This window comes from Protopterus annectens, chromosome 2.part2, assembly GCF_019279795.1.
Source record: "Protopterus annectens isolate FY-2018-M chromosome 2.part2, PAN1.0, whole genome shotgun sequence".
NCBI lineage: Eukaryota > Metazoa > Chordata > Ceratodontiformes > Protopteridae > Protopterus > Protopterus annectens.
Genome location: NC_056730.1, coordinates 72315 through 92366, shown reverse-complemented (window position 1 = coordinate 92366; position 20052 = coordinate 72315). Strand labels below are relative to the sequence as shown.

Sequence of the window (20052 nt, the reverse complement as noted above, 5' to 3'; positions counted from 1 at the left end):
GGTAATGATCAGGTCTGGATATTGGAGCCCCTGGTGGGACTATGGATTGTAGTGGGATTATGGAATGTGAAGGTCAGTGGAAAGAAAGGTTTTAAATAACTTTAGCGCTTTCTTTTGAACTTCATAGGTATTATCTGTTTGCACAACATAATGTTACACTAATAATTTTGATTGCCATACACTTTTTATTCACTGATTGCAAGAATACATTTGCATTCAAGTCCAGAGTGTGTATGAACTGCATAGGCAAAGCAGTGAAAATTGTTATTATTCTGTCCATTTTTTTACTCTGAGAAGATCAGATATTCTATTAGCATTATACCCTCTGTGTAATATACTGCGATTCATGCTTGTTGTTCCAGGCAGAAATAGTAGGTATGACATTGGCAAGTCTCTTTAACTAGGGCTATCCTTATTAATTTGGACTTTTATTATTTCTGAAACAATGTACTGGTATGTCTTTTTCTGACACTGAAAACCATTTTCTTTCATGATGCTGTACACAATATAGGTAAATTATTTAGTTAGGTTTTATAACATAGAGGAAACCGAAGAACTGTCCAGTTATAAAATTTACTTGTCTGGAGGTGGTCTGCTCAGGTCTGCCCAGGTCTCAAGACTACATATCTAGCATCTAGTCTTGATGCTTAGAGTTAGAATTGTAAGCTGGTAGGTTGTTGCTTTTATCTTGGTAAAATCCACAGGAACAAGTAAAAATGAAGAGCAGGAACACGATAAGAGAAAGCTTGAAATAAAATGGTGATTTATTAAATCCAGGTAAAACGTAAGCGCTTTCAGCCAGAGCAATCTCCAGCCTTCATCAGACAAACAGCATAGGAGTGTGTGTTAAAACTTTAAATAGTGTAACAAGAATTTACTTTGCCAATCAACATGAAGTGCATTTCCTAGTACACTGTTACCATAGGAACATTAAAGCAGAAATACATTTACAAAGGAAATTTTCCGAAATGTTGTTTATATCTGAAAATAATATTATGTTTGTCTGATGAAGGCTGGAGATTGCTCTGGCTGAAAGCGCTTACGTTTTACCTGGATTTAATAAATCACCATTTTATTTCAAGCTTTCTCTTATCGTGTTCCTGCTCTTCATTTTTACTTGTTCCTGTTGCTTTTATCTTCACAGGGTTAACTGTGGCATCAGCACCTCAGACATTGCCTGATGTGGAATGAAGCTGATCATGCATTCTACTTTTGGTAATGGTCCCCTTTCTGTTATTTTTCATTAGGTATGAAATTGTTAAGTTATTTGACTCTAAAAATGCTTATTCTGAGTCTTGCTTCATTGACAACTGTCCTGGCATCCATTAGCATGTACTATTGAAGTTGTTGTATAAAGTGGGGGATGGCATGATGGCTCAAGTGTTTATTTAGCAGGCATAAGGTCCAGGGTTCAGTTCTCAGTTTGAATCTGAGAAATAACTTTCTTCAATTACCTACAAGTATTTAGTAGCATCTTTAGCTGTGTGACTTGCTGTTCTTTATGTAAGTATTGCTGGTCTCGCCATTATTTGATTCTGGAGAAGGTTTTGTTACCTCCATTTTTGTATCTTTACTGTTCTATTGATTTTTTATTTGTTTTAGATTTTTCTACTTTTTAAAGTTTTAAGAGGTCTTGCTAGAGTCAGTTTGAAAATAATTATTTTGCAGGCAGTGAATAAAATCCAGATAATTAGTAGGATGAGCTGAGAAACAGCATTCCTCAGTTAACAACAAATAGTTAGTGGCATCTTTAGCTGCAGTGCTGTATGACTTTCTGTTCTCTGCCTAAGTATTGCTGAGCTCCGTCTACATTTGATTTTCTCATCCACATGCCCTACTCTTGTTGTGCTTTTAAACTTTGTGGCTTTTGAGCTGTGCACTTCTATTATAAAGCTGACTTTGTTCACTCCTCCCAGTATAATTTCCTCAGCTCATCTACTGAGCACTGAGAAATCACCTGGGAAGTTCCCCCACCCCAGTCTCAAATTTAAATTATCTTCTGTTTTCTACCTTCCCACTTACTAAAAAAATTAAAAGAAATTGTACTTTATTCAACTACTTTTACTGTATTCATGCATATTCCTACTTTAGCATTTTGCTGCACATTCTTAAAGTGTTCAGTTGCATTTAATCTGATGCATTTATTACTGCTTGTTAGCAGCCTGATTACATTGTAACTGTTATTCTAAACATCTAAGTTCTGATTTAAGCACTTGGGCTCCAGACTAGTTATCTTCCAAAAGGAAGATTTGTGGTCCACACTTTTGTAGCGGGAGAGGTAGCTCACACCCTACTGAGATGGGAATTGCTGGTTGAAGGCTTATTGTGCCAGTTATTCTAACTGTCTCTGGTTTAAGCATTTGGGATCAAAACCAGCTATTTTACATGAACGTTTTGACCTTTTTCACAGTCTTTAGTTAGAACTGCTTTTCCAAAGGAAATATTGCATACCATAGTCCTCCAACCATTACTAGGAAACAGACCTTCATTGCACTTTCGAAGTCCAAGAAAAATGCATCAATGTGTCCTAATGACATTGCAGGATGCTTACTAAATAGCATGAAACTTGACATCTGTGGTCCACTTGAATCACTTTACAACTGGAACCTACAGTTAGGTTTTGTGTCCAGGGAATAGAAGATAGCTTCTATGGTCAATCCCCTGCACAAAGAAGATCCAACCACTGATCCAGGTAACTACAGGGCCATAAGTCTGACCAGCCTCATATGTAAGGCCAAGGAAAGGATCATGGTTATGATAAATGAGGACATGGGTAACCTGCAAACACTGGACCCATAACAGGTCAGCTGGTGGACTTCTTTGGAAAGGTCACCAAAGAAATGGATAGGGCAAGACTGTGCACAGCTTACCTTAACCTGGCCAAAGCTTTTGATACAATACCACATTCAGGTATTATAGACAAGGTCACTAAATTAGGTATAAACCCTTTTATCACCCAATGGATAGCCAACTGGCTCATTGATAGCAGGTCAAATTAGGAGACGCCACATCTAGCAAAAGGCCAGTCAGTAGCGGAGTACCCCAGGGCTTGATTCTGGGCTAGCTCCTTTTTGGCATCTATTTCTCTGAAGTGGAAGCAAATGCTGAAGGTTTATGGCTGTCTAAGTATGCAGACGATTGCAAGCTGGGGGTTATCACTGACTCCCCTGTAGGCACTAGCATTTTTCAAGAAGGCCAATCTCTGACTAACAAATGGTACGAAAGCTATGGTCTTAAACTAGATGCTAAGAATTGCATAATTGTACTGTTGGGAAGTCAACTACCTGGCTAATTGCCATGTTGATTCCATGCCCCTAAGAGTCAACTGAGTGGTCAGGGTTCTGGGTTCACATGTAGACAGCTGCCTTACCTTCAACTGCCATGTAGCCACAGTTATGAGGGAATCAGTTTATGTCACACAACTTATAAGTATGGGTGTGGCAAATAGCTCCAAAGATGTCATTATATCACTGTACTTTGCCCTTATCCGAACAATCATAAAGTACAATGTTCCCTTCAGTACATACCTGACCAGGCATATGCATCAGCTAACATGACCTCAGGGGTTCCTTACAAAAAGAATACAAGATATAACAAACCTGCCTTAGACAGAATGCCTTAAAGACCTTTCCCTGTATTCAATCTCCTATAGATGCTTATGGGTAATCTATGCCTGCCTTACAAGGCATCCACAAACCCCACACTTATGAATCTCCTGCATTTTTGAACAGCAGCAGAAATGTAAAGTCTAAAGATCTGAACTTTGTCTGTGACTTAAACAGAACATGCTGGACAGACAGACATGTGCCCCAAAGACCACCCTTCCTATGGAACAGGCTTCCCATCTATTTGTAGTTGAGTTTGTCTATTGACAAATTTATACTCAACCTAGACCAGTGAATGGGGAATAGGACATTTTACACCAGGCCTAGCAGCCATGTTCCTTATGGACAGAGGTAGCTTATAAATGCCTAGCCTCAATGTCTTATTTGGATAGGATACAGAACATCATTATTCTTTCAGGAAAACTTGGCTTGCAATAGAAAGGACCCCTGGGTAGTTAGCCTTGTAAAAATCTATAATCATTATCCTGCCGAGGTATGGGTTGTAGGTATTCATTATAGGTTCAAAGATTCATAGGTGTTCACTAGGCTAATGGCCTGGGAACATTTACAAGCCTGGCCCATAGGATTACCCTGGCATTGTGCCACCCGACATTAGTTCCCAGTGCTTCTGTCAAACAGAGCCACTAGAGTGATCCCAGGGTGAATTTTCTATTTCCCTTCCACTCATCAAGATTTCTGTTGAAGAGTGCCAGTGAGGTGCTCTGCTTGACATGTATGGGAAGTCTATTCCACAGCATGGTCAGTCTCTGGGTTATGAACCTGTCCCTCCAGCATGTTCTGTTGATTGTGCTGATGAGGTTGAGGTCTCTGGAGCATGTAGTGTGGAGGGATTGGGATTTCTTTAGATGTAGCATTTCTAACAGAGCTGGGTCAGACATGGTTTTGAAAGTCAAACAGAGAACGCCTCTAAGTAGGCGATATGAGACAGAGACTAGTTGGAGTTTTTTGAGTCTATCCATATAGAACAAGTGTATAAGGCTTAGGATCATCTTTGTGAGGTACTTCGGCAGCCTCTCCAGTTGTTGTAGGTGTCTAGTGAGGTACATTCCAAATGGGGCATTGTACTCGATGATTGACCTAATGAGGGAAGAGTAGAGGGAGACAATGACCTCTTTCTTCCTGGATGCAAAACCCTTACTAATGAGATGTGCCACATAGAAGGACTTTCTGACCACAGTGGCAATGTGGTGGTCAAAAGAGAAGTTGCTGTCAACCTGTGTTCCAAGATCTCTTATAATGCCTTCTCTGGTAATTCATGGGAACTGAGTGTTTCCCACAGGGGATGACGACACATTTTTGGCATTGAGCTTAAGGTCATGAATCTGACACCAGTTGGTCTCAGTGAGGCCTTTCTGCAGGATCTCAGCATCACTTGGGGAGTTAATAATAGCTCCTGATTTGCAATAATTTGTGAACTTTGTCAGCCAGAGTCCCTTTGTGTTGGCCTGGACTTCAGAGAAGTAGATACTAAACAGGAGAGGGCCCAGGACTGAACCCTGTGGGACTCCACTCGTGACTGGTTGGCAGTCTGACTTTGAGTCTGCTTTTTTCACACCATGGGTTTTATCTGTGAGCCAGTTTGCAACCCACCTAGGTGGTTGATACCTAGTTTAGTGAGTTTTTCAATGATTCCTGAGTGGGGTATGGTATCAAAGTCTTTGGCCAGATCAAGGTAGGCTGTATGAACCCAGTTGCCCTCATCCACAGCTCTGGTGACTGACTCAAAGAAGTCAACCAGGTTTAACAGGCATGATCTACCTTTCACAAAACCAAACTGTGTGGGATCCAGAGTTTGGAGATTCCCTATAGCCTTGTTTATTGGGTACATGATGATGAGTTCCATAGCTTTGCCTATCAGACTTGTCAGGCTAATGGGGCAATAGTTCCCAGGGTCTGTAGTCACTCCTCCTTTGTGGAGAGGGATGACTGTAGCAGTGTGCCATTTGGTAGGGACAATGCCTGAGGAGAGGCTGTGATTAAACAAGGCACACAGGTGTGGTGCCAGTTCACCCTGTAGTACATGTAGAACACAACCAGGGCTATTGTCAGGTCCCATAGAAGCTGTATTCTTGGCCTTGGATAGTGCTGTTTTAACCTGTGCAGCAGTAATGCTGGGTGCCTGACAATCTGCTGGTATTGTGATTGGTCCATTTGGGGGGAGAGAGGGGTAAAGTTGCCACCGAATCTGTTGGTCATTATATTGGCAATATCTGTTGGCTCGGTATAGGGTGTATCATTGTGCAGTACCTCAGAGCAAATCTGGGTATTGCCATCGAGATTCTTTACGTAACTATAGAAGGCCTTGTGGTTGTCTTTACTATTTCCGGCAATTCTGTTTTCATGGCTAGCTTTAGAGGATTTGATGAGGGATCTCAACTTTTTGTTGAGGCTGATAAGGGTGTTTTTCCAGTCTTGGGACTTCACCTTATTCTGTATTGGTTTCTTCCTTCTCTTGTAGAGTTTGTTTATGGTAGGGGACCACCAGACTGGCTTCCTTTTTTGGAGGAGCGAGTCTTGGCTCCATCGGGTATGGCGAGATCCATGCATTTGTGTACGTGTTGTACAGTGCATTGGTGTATTATTCAGCAGCCATGCAACTATTTTTGTGATATTGTTTTGATCCAAAGTATTTTCACAAATTAATTTAACTACTTAAATGGACTATATGTTTTGCCTAGGTATTGACTCATATCAACAATAATAAGTTCCACCTGCAAGACACTGTAACCCAATAACCATGTATTACATGTTTTGCCTTGACTGCAAGCATGAGATGATATTTTTGTTTTTCTGCTTGTGTATGAATAAAGTCCACACTTATAAATTTGCAAAAAATGAGAAGCACTTTTCTGTGTGTTTGTTGTACCTTTTTTGAATTGACTGTTTCACTGATTCCTGTTTTTATTTATATTAGTCATATACTTACATTGGTTATTTGAGTCTTTAGTTGTAGCTCCTAACTATGTTCTTCAGGTCTCAATAAGACCATCTCAAACCTCACATTTCTATTCAAAAACAACAATGATGATTAAATTGTAGAGGATGAGTTTGTTGGAATATGGAAGGTGAAGAGACAATTCTCTATCTGAGGTGCAGGGGCTTGGATTCGAGTCACAATCTTCCTAAAAGTATGGATAATGTTTTCAACCGTCTCATTCAGGGATGAATAGCTTCATGTTGAGTTGAATTATTTGATGCCAACTTGCTTCTCAGTTATTCCGAATTCTTCAGATCTGCTGATTATTATCAACAAATATTTCCTCAGTTAAGGTTTTTCTTGAAAGCATTGTTCTTAGTGCTGTTATTTGTCAGATGTTGCAAACTCTATAAAGATGTCTTCATGTCACTTTGAGTAGGTTACCTCACATTTAAGAATGAGTCTATGAATGGATCCACACTGAACATATGAACACATTGGCCTGTCATGTGCCCAGTTCAACTGATACTGGATTGCTAGTAGAGGTACAATTGGAAATATTGGCCTCTAATGCTGGCTTTGCCTACATCTTCTATTTGCTTATCAATACCAGCCCATAAGACTCCAGGCAAGTCACTTCATTTTTATTGCTTCCAGTTTTCTCTCATGCCCAGTATCTGGCACTCTGGAATTTAGATTGGAATTACTATTCTGGTACTGTGTAATAAAATTCCTTGGCATACCTTTGCTCATTCCTAACAGCAAAGGATGAATACAATACCTTCACTTCCAGGGCATGATTTTTAAGTAGTACAGCATACTTTTACAATAGCAGTAGATCATTTTTGGTTTCTGTTTATATTTCAGGTTTCATCATAGTTGTTTGAGCATGTGTTGTGTGTTATAGGATATATGTTTGTTGGTTGATCCAGGCTGTCTTAGGGCTGATATGTAGGATCATAGGAGCATAGGAGATTACTATACTAATGGCCTCATGGCCCTTACAAGCCTAGCCAAGTTCAACCTTTCTTCCCAAGGCCCTTACAAGCCTAGTCAAGTTCAACCTGTCTTCTCAAGGGTGTCTGGTTCAAGCAGGCACTAAAATCAGCACCTATTGCCCCTGTCCAAGAGGGATACAGGTGGATCCCCTGGGGTGAATTTCTGTTTACCCATCCAATCGTTCAAATTGCACTTAAGTATGGCCAATGAGGGGCTTTGTTTAAGATGAATAGGAAACTTGTTCCAAAGATGAGGCAGGCAACCTATGTGAGACAAATCTGTCTCTCCATTAAGTTCTGGTGATGTCACAGACCAGGTTAAGGTCTTTGATAAGTGACCCGTGTGCCTTTTGACTTGCAAATGTGCAGCATTTCTATTAAAGCTAGGTCAAAGATTGCTCTATATGCAAGTCAGAGGTCACATCTGAGCAGTCTGTATGTCACAGAGTAAAGTGACAATGATTTCAGTCTGTATGCATAAGGCAGATCTTAAAGACCCTGAATTTTCTTTGTAAGGAACCTGTGTGGTCTCTCCAATTGCTGCAGTTGCTTGGAAAGGAACATACCAAAGGGAACATTGTACTCTATTATTGGCCTGATGAGGGAGTAGTACAGTGGGGTTATGACCTCTTTTCTTCTGCAGGCAATGCCCTTACTTACAAGATGAGCAATAAGCAATATAAAATGCCCTTCTTACCACTGTGGAGACATGGTGATCAAAGTTAAGGTTGCTGACGACCTGTGTGCCCAGATCTCTCACCACTGACTGAGTGCTTAGAGTATTGCTATTGCTGTGGTAGTTTGCAGAAACATCAGCCTTGTAGAAAGGGATGATAATGCATTTTTTGCATTAAGTTTAAGACCATGACTTTGGCACCAGCCATTAGTCTGCATAAGACCTTGTTGAAGGATGTTGACACCACTAGGGGTTTCAATGATCGCTCCCAGTTTGCAGTCAACAGCAACATTTGTCAGCCACAGTCCTTTAGTTTTAGCCTGTATTTCAGAGAAGTAGATTCCGAACAGTAGGGTTCCCACAACCGATCCCTGTGGAACACCAGATTCATCAATACTGCAATGTTTTTTTTTTTAATTAGGCTCTATATTAAATGACTGCCCTTTTATAAATATGATACATCGCTGTAACCTGTTGACTCACATCATGGATAGCCTTTTACTTGGGTGGAAGATGACTGGAAATGCATGGAGATTTGTAACCAATTATAAAGCATTTTCGTACAGGTATTAGTACATAATTTCTTTACTACTCAGATCAGCCTAAAGTGTTTTTGTACTTACCTTCAGCTTTTGTTTAACAGTTTAAAGCAAATGTGATGTGTCTCATTGTGCCATCCTACAATTTCTGCAGAAGTACATCACCAATATTACGAAGAGAATCACTGCACAGTGTCTGTTATTCCTAAAGTGTATTAGTTCTGGTTTATGCACTTGGGCTTCAGGCCAGTTATTTTACATTAATAAGGTTTGTGTTCTACACTCTTGTGGGAGGAGAGGTTGGACTCTGCCCTTCTGAGCTGGGAATTTCTGGATAAAGGTTTATAGTGCCTGTATATTTGAACTGTTTCTTACTGAAATTGGTACACCTTGTTTGCTGTATCATAGACAAGATCCAGGCCTGCTAAATCTAGCTTTGTTTGTATGCTTGTTGTTTGTTTGCTTGTTATTTCCCTGGAACGCTAATTCCACCTAAAACGTGGCTTCTCAGTGCTTCTGTGGATCCATAGTGATATCTGCATTGCTTACTGTACTTATTTCTTTGTTTCACTTGAAAGAAAGTTACTGTTTGTCGTTTTTGCATTTAGGTTACCTGTAACACATTGCCCTTAAGTTACCTGGCACTTGCTCATTAAAGCAATTATATAAGTCAGCACTAAAAATTAAAAGCACTACACCCTCACTCCCCATTGGCCCTTGTTTTCAATTATAAAGGAATTCTCAATATTACTCTAGCATGTCCAAAGGTCAGTTGTCAATCTCCTCCCTGGTCCAGCTGGTGAACCTGGGAATCTTGAGACAATGTTACAACTGCCTCATGTACACAGACAACCCTCTCCTCCTCCCTAAAAATTCCAACACATGTGAGAGATGCAACCATATAGCCAAACTGAAGGCTAAGCTCTCTCAACTCAGTACTGGCATAACCAGTCAGGAGAAGAAGGAAACCACACTCATTACAATTCCAGTCTCACATAGACCTACCATGACAGCAAACCAAACACATAATCACACAAAAACATACTCAGAGGCTCTAAATAAAGATCTGCCTAAGCAGCAGAGACCTCCAAAACAGACACCCAAGCAACCGCTACCCCAAAACAAAACACGTGCAACACATATCTCAAAAAGCCAGTGTGCCAAACAGTCACAGCCCTTAAGGCTAAACAACACACATGATACACTTGTAATAGGTGACTCTATCGTCAGGCACACTGATGTTCCACTCACCAGGCTGAACAAGGAGAAGGTCACGGTGAGCAGCCTGTCGGGCGCTAGGATCCGCCACATAACACAAGCACTCAGGTCACTCCAAGGCAAGTACAAATATGACTCAGTCATTGTCCATGCTGGTGTGAATGACCTGAGACGTACCTCCCTGGACTACATGAAAAGAGACATAGAGGAGCTCTCTGAGCATGTAGCCCAGGCCGGTATGACCCTGACCTTGTGTAGCATCTTACCCTCAACAAGAATGATGCCACAATATGAAGACAAGATGATCAATTTCAACAATTGGCTTAAGTATTGGTGTCATTCAAAGGGGATCCAATGCCTGTCAGCCTGGGATGATATGCTCGACAAGCCACGATGCTTCACTAGGGACAGCTTGCACCTGTCACCCCTGGGCTTTTGGATATTAGCAAAGGCTCTTGCTACCCCCATAGTGCCTTTTTAAGGCAAGGCTCAAAAGACAAACTCACCTCCATAAGTATCACAAGGGATAAGAAACTAAGAGTAATGCTACTCAACGCCAGAAGTCTAAACCTCAAGATGCATGCACTTGAAACTCTCCTTAGCATGGAGAACATCGATATCTGTGCAGTAACAGAAACCTGATTCAGGGCTCCTGAGAGCACCCCAGCACTACCAGGTTATACCTCATACCATGCTTTTCGGCCCCAAAACTTGGACTGAACCACAAAAGGAAGAGGAGTATCGATATTCATCAAAGATACCCACACCGCCAGGTTGGTGGCAAAGCACGAAGCATCAGAGACTATCCATGTGCAACTAACAGTGGGTAAAACTGCCTTCCAGTTTATAACCTGCTAAAAACCACCCTCCCAAACCCAGGAACCCCACTCGGCCTTCCTGAGAACACTGGAAAATATGAAGGTCTCCCCAAACGCCATTATATTGGGTGACTTCAACTACCCAAACATAGACTGGGAGCATTACTCTAGCTCCAACACCCTAGCCCAAAGGTTCCTAGAATTCATAAACTCAAATGCTATGGAACAACTTGTTACCACTCCCACAAGAGGGGAAAACATACTGGACCTGATCATCACCAACATGGGGACTCTATGCTCCAGACCAGAAGTGTATCCCTCACTGGTAAGATCAGACCATAAACTGATCTCACTGGATATTCACATCCCGACCCCACCCCCTGCCCAGAAAACCACAGTGAAAAACTTCTCTAAAGCAAATTTCACACTCCTCAAAACCAAGGTGGATTCCTTCAAAGCCCCCGGGCCTGTGGAAAATATGGCCCAGACCGCAGAATCCTTTATAAATGCATTCTATGAATACCTTCAGGAATGCATGGATCATGCAATCCCAAATAAAACCAAGACCCAATCCTCCAAAGGCAGACGTCCTGTCTGGTGGACCCCAGCCATAAACAAACTATGCAATAGAAGGAGGAAGCTACTACATGATAGAGCAAAATCCCAAAAAGGGAAGGCATCTCTGATCAGTATTAGCAAAAAACTAAGGGCACTCATAAAATCATCTAAGACTAGCTTTGAGAGAAAAATTGCACAAGACACTAAGGATAATCACAAGGCTTTCTTTAGTTATGTTAGGAACCTGGGTGGGAATTCCCAGATATGCTCAGAATTAGTCCAAAATGACAAAAAATACACTGAACCCACAGACATTGTCAACATCCTAGCTGACGGGTTCAGCACAAATTCCCCCCCCCCTCCCCACCAAAAGGGCAAATATCTATCCCAGCAGAGTGCTGCCCCCCTGACATCTCAGATGCTCAGGTAAGATCCACCCTCTCCAAAGCAAAAAACACAGCATCAATGGGACCAGACGGTGTCCCGGGCTGCGTCCTACATGAACTCCAAGAAGAGCTAAACCCAAACATAAAACTACTGTTCAGTCTCAGCCTTATTACAGGATATGTACCCAAAGAGTGGCGTACAGCAACAGTGGTCCCTCTCCACAAAGGTGGTGCCTCAACGGACCCAGGAAACTATCGCCCCATAAGCCTGACTAGCTTGGTCTGCAAAGCTATGGAAAGGATCATCATGGACCTCATAAATAAAGATATTGGGGACCTACAGACACTGGATCCTACCCAGTTCAGCTTTGTTAAGGGCAGATCCTGCCTCTTAAACCTGGTCGACTTCTTTGAAACAGTCACCAAGGTCATTGACGAAGGGAAGGTGGTCCACACAGCCTACCTGGACCTCACAAAAGCCTTAGATACAATACCCCACTCGGGCATTATAGATAAGCTCACCAGCTTAAATATAAACTCCTATGTCACTAGATGGGTTGCAAACTGGCTCAAGGACAGAACCCACATGGTTAGAATTTCTGGAGCCATGTCAGACTCCTAAGCAGTTACAAGTGGCATCCCACAAGGCTCAGTCCTGGGACCTCTCTTGTTCGGTATATATTTCTTGGAGGTACAGGCCAACACAGAAGGACTGTGGCTGACCAAGTTCACAGATGACTGCAAACTGGGCACCATAATCGACTCTCCAGCTGACACAAGCATCCTCCAAAAGGGCCTCATAGAAACAGACAACTGGTGCCAGAGCCATGGCCTCAAGCTAAACGCCAAAAAGTGTATAGTCATCCCCTTTGGCAAAAACAAAGTGCCCACAAATTACCACATAGGTGGTAATCCATTAAGTACAGAAGAAGTAATTAGGGACCTGGGGACCCAAGCTGATAGCAATCTCTCATTTGACAACCACATGGCCAAAGTGGTTAGAAAAACATTTTATATAGCCCACCTCATCATGAAGGGATTCGCATCTAGATTAGGGGAGGTCATCGTGCCTCTTTACTCATCCCTCATCAGGCCCATAATCGAGTACAATGCCCCTTTTGGGATGTATCTTACCAAACACCTGGAGCAACTGGAAAGACCCCAAAAGTACCTCACCAAGAGGATCAAAGGGCTCAAACAGATGCCATATGCTGCCCAGTTAAAGAAACTCCAGCTCTACTCAGTGGCATACTGCCTGCTCAGAGGCGACCTGTGCCTGACGTATAAAGCCATGTCCAACCCAGAATTAAGGGACATGCTGCACCTCAAAAAATCCAAATCCCATTGAGCTACACGCTCGAGAGACTTGAACCTCAGCACTGAAATAAATAGGACATGCTGGAGGGACAGATTCATAACCCAGAGGCTCCCTTCACTCTGGAATAAAATCCCAGTCCAGGTTAGGTAGAGTCCCTCATTGACTCTCTTCAAGAGGAATCTTGATGAGTGGATGGGAGGTAGTACATTTACCCCGGGTATCACTTCTGTGTCACTGTTAGACAGAGGCACAGTATATTAACCTCGAAAAAGGGCATAGCAAAATTAATTTAAAATGGGTGGCGAAAGCCAAACATACTCTGGCTAGGCTTATAAATGCCCTAGGGCAGATAGCCTAGTATGAACCTATGAACCTATGAACCTATATCAGTCTAGTAGGCAGCAATACAGTAAAGTGGGTAAGTTCTTCATTGAATCTGGACATTTTTCTGATTTCTGTCTCATTCACAATTATCTGTCCACTTCAATAAAGAATTATTCAGCAGCAATGTATTGATAAGGTGTGATTCAGCCAAGAGGTTTCTTAGAAATATGTGGTATTTACTAGTCTCAAATATGACCGCAATTATATACATTCTAATAAGGATACCCTTTGCACAGACTTGGCCTTGTCTTGTGATTGTCATATTCCATTCTTCAGTCACATCCTAATAACATGACATTTTGGGTTTAAAAAATGTGCTTCTATCTGTTTGCTCAAAGCCTATGTTCTGTTATTTTCTCTAGGTCTTTATATAAGTTGTTCAGGCATTATGGATCATGATTCCCTTTTTCACCAGACTTTCATGTAGTTAGCACAGTTTTCCAGGAATTGTTTGGAATACTCAGTTTATTGTCTGATGATAAATAGCGGGAAGAGATGTTCTGCTCAAAAATCTGTCATTTATACTGGAAAACTTCAGTATGTATATTAATCATTAAGAATTTATTAGTAGAGTCTTCCAACCCACCTGCATGTTTACCTTTGCCAGAACAATTTTCAAACACTATTCCCACTGTTGGGGATGGGAAAACTTCTTCAATTCTTTCCATGGGAAATTGCACATTTCTAAGTACTTGAAAAATGACACCTTTGAAATCAATACAAATGTTGTGCTTTTACTGAGTTACTTCTCTTAAATACTGCACTATGGGACTCACTCATAGAATCGTGACTTTATAAATTTGCATTAAACTGATAGCATTGTTATTATGCAATGTACTTTGACTCACAAATGTTGGCCACAATGTACATACAAATGCATTTTTCTAGTGCTCCTCCCCGATCTACATCATTTGTAATATTATTAATTTAAATAGTAACTACCTCTTGCTTTTATGTGCCAACATTACTTTTTATTTTTTCAATATGTACCTATTATTAATTTAAAGTTTAAAAAAATGACTAATATGAAGGCCAGTGCTGTTTACTTAAGAGTTTTGCAGCGACTCTATGCTTAGAATGTCTAGTATATGCTGCATAAAAGGTTTTCTACTTGAGTTTTAGAGTTGCTAATTTTATACTTTTTATCTCTAGTGAGTCTTGCATATTTTTCTAAAAGTTAAGCATAATGAGTACACATATATTTCATGTTACAACATGTTTTACAAATGTTAGACATTGGTTTGTACTATATGGGTAGTATTCATAGCCTGGGGCCTCGCAAGTGTGCAGTAGTTATGTGAGGACACCAGTGCTCTGCAGATATATAAATAAGGTCAATAAAATGCAGCTGTGTTGAATATGGAAAAGCAAAGGAATTTCTATAATCATGTCCACTTTTTGTAAACATGTATGTTGTACAAAGTTTGTCTTTTTGTATGGGCAAAGTATTTCATGGAATCATAAATGGTCTGTGCCATGGCATATCATGGGAAAGCATGGCTGGGCACAGTCATATTGAAAGCATTATAGAAAAGCTGTGGACTGCATAGCAGCTAAGAGTTTTTTTTTTAAAGTAAAGGATGGTTTTATTAACTAATAGAAAGGGAGTGATAGGACATATTGAAAAAAGGGAGTCAAAACAAAGAGGGGAACATACAAGAGAAACATCAAGAGAGTTTGAGCTGGAAGAGGTGGGAGAAGTAGGGCAGTATGTTTTTGTTGGGGTATAGACCCCCTTTTTTTAATTTTTTGTAAGAGGTTAGTGTGGGTGGGAAATAGTGGACAGGGTGAAGGAGAAGTGGTAAGGGAAACAGAAGTGAGGAAGTGCTATCTGCATATCTAGTCCACAATGCCTCAGACATGTCCATTGTCAGATGATGTTGCAGTGCAGGACCTGAATGCTGAGGCAGTAGGGGCCTGTGTTAGTGCAGTGGTCAGAACAATCTGGATGAGAATGTCTTTTACATGCTAAAGACAGGTTCTGGCTGGCTGAATCCTCCTGTCCACTACCTCTACCAGTATATCCTCAACCGAACTTCAAAGCCCCCTTTCTGTGAGGCTTGACAGGCTGCCACATGCCAGAGTGCCTGCAGGACCAGTGCCTCCAATCCAACCCTCTGAAGATATCCCTGGATGGTAGAGAGTGATCTCCTCCTAGCTTGGGAGGTACATGCCTAGTCTGCTCCTGAGGGATTTGAACCTGTATAAAAGAAAAAAAATGAGAGAGATGCCAAACAACAAAAGAGAAAGAAATGCATAAGCAAAATAATAAAAAAAGGAAAAAAAGCAGAAGAGGCAAAACAAAAAAAATTCAATAAATCCACACAATACTATTTTATGGCACAGCAACAATACAATAAAGCTGTTCAGAAAAATATCTTAAATGAAGTAAACTTCTATATGGGAAGTACATATGCTTACAACTGGGTGTAGTGACTGGGGAAGTGCTTACGTACCTGGGAAGAATATTGTCTCCGTTGTATGGAAAGTTTTCTACATGGCCCACCTCATTAGTAAGGGTATTTCATACAGGGAGAAGGAGGACATAACATCCCAGTATTCTTACCTTATAAGACCCATTATTGAGTACAGTGCCCCTTTCAGCATGTACCTCACAATGCACATGCAGCAGCTGGAGAAATCACAGAGGTCCTCACCAGGAGAATTCAGGGCCTCAAACATCTACTCTACACAGATAGGCTAAAAGCATTATCCCTCTATTCATTTTCATGCAGACTCCTCAGAGGTGACCTCTATCTAGCATACAAGGCAAACTTGGACCCTGCCTTGATGGGACTGCTGCATATCCGCATGTCAAGCTCCACTCAAGTAACCTGCATGCGCAACCTCAACCCAGTCTGTGACATCAATAGGACTTGTTGGCAGGACAGATTTGTGTCCCAGAGATTCCCCATTTTGTGGAATAGACTTCCTCACCATGTCAAGCAGAGTACCTCATTAACCTTTGCTAAGTCCAACCTGGATAACTGGATGGGGAACAGAAAATACACCCCTCAGATTCCACCTGTGTCCCTGCTGGACAGGGTCATCCCATGCTGACTTGTTGAAACATGGGCTACATTTTTGACTAGGCTTGTAAGGGCCTCAGGGCCAATAGCCTTGTAATGTCCTATGATCCTTTGATAAGACTAGTGCTTATGCATACCAGTGATAAATTGAAATGGCAAGGGATTTTGCCTTTCTAAAGGGTAGTGTTTTTCTATTATGTACTTTACAAACAGATTTTACAGAACCCAAACAACAAAGAAGAAATAATTACTGCAGTTAACCATGGTTACAAATCAAAGTATAACAAATTTCTCTTGATGTGTTTTTGTCACCATTTGTATTTCTTTCAGTTGCACAGGTAAAACAACATTTGTTTGTAGGAGTACTACAGAAATCAATTTTAAAAGCACTGCTTTATTGCTGTTTGGGCTACCCTGAATTCCTTGGGTGGTGCAGTGGTGCAGCAGTTAGTGTTGTCACCTCATAGCAAGAGGTTCTCTGGTTTGATTTTGGCTGAGGTGCCTTCTGTGTAGAGACTGCATGTCCTCCCTGTGTTTGTGTGCGTTCCCTCTGGGTGCTCCAGTTTCCTTCCACATTCCCAAAACATGCATCAATAGTGTTTATCCACAGGCCTCTGGACTCCTGTACTCAACCAGATGTTGTATTTGTTCTGTTGTTGGCTATTATATTTGTATCTCTTCCAAAGCTATAAGTAAAAGAGAGATTTAAAATTTTGTTTATCTGTATTTGAATTTATTCCACATATAGATGTCCTATATTGTCTGCAAACAGTTCTTATTTCTTTTTATCATTCTCATTTTAACTGGTGCATTCATACATGTGTATTATTAGAATACCTTACATGAATTGTGTAGGATAGTAAAGAAATATTAAATTAGTTTTTTTTTTTGTTTTAAAAATGCATGTAACACTCTGAGGAACAGCTGGTAAAGAGTGAAATGTAACAATTTAAGGAAGTACAAATTTCCTTTCCTGCAGAACTTTAAGTGATGTATAATAAGTAATAGTGAAGGAAAACAGCATGTTCTCTGAAAACTTATATGCTGCTCATTCTTTCAGCAAAGTAACTCCTGCTCCCCTCCTCAACAGGCATACTAACTTGGGTTTGGTGAGTGTTATTTCAGCCATGTTGTATGTGCAAATAAAATACTTAAGAACAAACAAGTTAAGCAATGATTTTACTTACATTTAGGCATATCTCACAAAAACTATCTTCATGTAATATTTATCTCTTTCAATTTTTTCCCTACAATGCTACACAATTCTTTAGAGCTGTAATTGCAACCTTTCTTTCATAACTGTATTATACGCAGTCAGCATTACAGACATTCCAACCTACTAATACATTTACAGAGTTACCTATACAAATGATTGCTTTTCTAGTCTGTTTATTACTGTAACCTGTTAACACATAGTACTAGTTTTATTTTTTATTCAAAGGATGGATATCTTATTAGAGAAATACTACTCCTTTTTATGTATTTCAGAATGTCACCTTAAGTGCAAATTATCAGGTAAAGGCATCTGACTGTGCCAGTACATGTTGTTTGTCTTTCAGCTTTTCCCGGTTACGGGTCACCACAGCGGAACTCCGGTCCGCTAATGATTGGCAGTAGGTTTTTACGGTGCCAAATTGCCAGCTCGACACCCAACCTTCAATGAAGGCACGCCCATTCATGCATGTCTTTCAGAACGCCACTTGACCGCAGGGAGGACATGCAGACTCCACACAGAAGGCACTCCCCACACTCCAGCCAAGAATCAAATGGGAGAACCTCTTGCTGTGAGGAAAGAATGCTACCGTTGCACCACCGTGGATCTTGACTCTGCCAATACATGTGCTTGTGCAATTTTAACCCCCCTTTTATATATATATATATATATATATATATATAGATATATATGTATAGGTCTACTTTGGAAGACCGAAAAACAGAAGGCTGACTTTTACAATCCCGAGATGAGAAAGTGGACAACCACATAAAACCGATGTCCCAGAACACTGATTTTCAACTCCAGGTAAGTAACCACTTGACCATCATGTTGAAATTTGCCCCTACCCCCACAGTAGTGTGACCTCAGAGTTGGTATATTTAGTTAGGGGAGTGGGGGGCAAAGCTTCCCACATCAGTGGGTTTAATTTGCTTCAGGTTTACTTTTGCTATTTTTTGGCCAATTGGTTACTTACCTGGACTTGGAAGTTGGTGTTCCAAGACGTTGGTTTTCTGTGGTTGTCAGCTTTCTCATCTCGGGATTTTAAAAGTCGACTTTGGTATTTCAATCTTCCAAAGCAGACCCATATAAATATATATATATATATACATGTATATATATAGATATACATATATATATATATATATATATATATATATATATATAAAGTGTTAATAGTAATATTTTGTGATAAAATGACATTTTTTCAGTCTTACTGTAACAGCAGAATGTGTCATATAATGAAGAACATATTTTTTTTTTTTTTTTTAATAAAGGTGGTGGAGAAAGAAATGTCAATAGTAACACTGTTTCTACGAGTCTGGTATCTATCATTTGTTCACTGGTTGGATTCAAGACGCTCTCCACAAGGCTCCACTGTTTTGCATTCTGAAGAAGTTGAGTATTCACTTGCTGAAAAGTGCATGATACTGAACGCACTTCAAGTCTATCAGTAAATAAAAGGAAAAATATTCCAGCATCTTGTGGAGAGCGTCTTGAATCCAACCAGTGAGTTTTTGGTTTCTTTTTCGTTCATCGGAGATCTATCATTTGTTACTGTGTGACATACAGCATTGTATTGGTAGGGATTATACTTCACATTGCTTTCAAACTCACATTCAGATGACTCCATTTTGAATTTTACAAGTATATTCTTATATTGACCAGTTTAGGCCAAGCAGTGCATCTCTGTGAACAGCATGGCATTGCTGTAGACTGCTGCAGAGTGTGTAAACATTCCCAGTGTATCCACATCTGTTTCAGATGCATTCACGTACTGTGTGATGCACATTCACAATCACTGAAAATCCAAAATACATCAATGTACTTCATAACAACTGTTTGTGTAATACTACAATTCATAGACGTGCATAGAAATTTGTCTAATTTGCATACTAAACATGTAAATCATCCTGAATTTATGCCACAAGGTTAAGCTGTGCCTCAGACATCAAAAAACTAAGAAAAACTTTATAAATTAACACTTATTAAGAGGCAAATTAACAGTTACTGTTATAAGTTTTTAAAGGTTAGTTGCAATACAGTTTTAAGTCCAGTGTGCATTTAATGATGCCATTGCATAAGCAGCAATATTGATACAGTGCTTGCAGTTGTTTGACGTGGTGGTGTTCATTGAAATTGTAATAAGTGATCAATAAATCATTACAGAATTTTGGATTGTGCATACATGTGATTTTTTTTCGTAGTTGAGAATTTGTACTGTGCAGAAGACAGAAATGCACATTTAATGAAAGTGATGTTTTACCACTGTCAGTGAGGAAGGAATACGTGACAATGGCAGACAGTACAGCAGTTTGATTTTTGTGTAATTACTTTCATCATCGTTGAATACAATAAAGCTGTGCAGTTTG

The 20052-nt window shown here is 40.4% G+C and overlaps 1 protein-coding gene across 1 annotated transcript in view; it reads right to left on the bottom strand.

Annotated features, from left to right (window-relative positions):
* LOC122796058 (3-hydroxy-3-methylglutaryl-CoA lyase, cytoplasmic-like) overlaps positions 1–18715 on the bottom strand; it is a 616655-nt gene extending 597940 nt beyond the window's left edge. Inside the window, exon 1 of the mRNA XM_044064522.1 lies at positions 18657–18715. Coding sequence (XP_043920457.1) covers positions 18657–18715 — 59 coding nt within the window. The remainder of the gene's footprint in view (positions 1–18656) is intronic.
* Positions 18716–20052: the final 1337 nt, after the last annotated feature.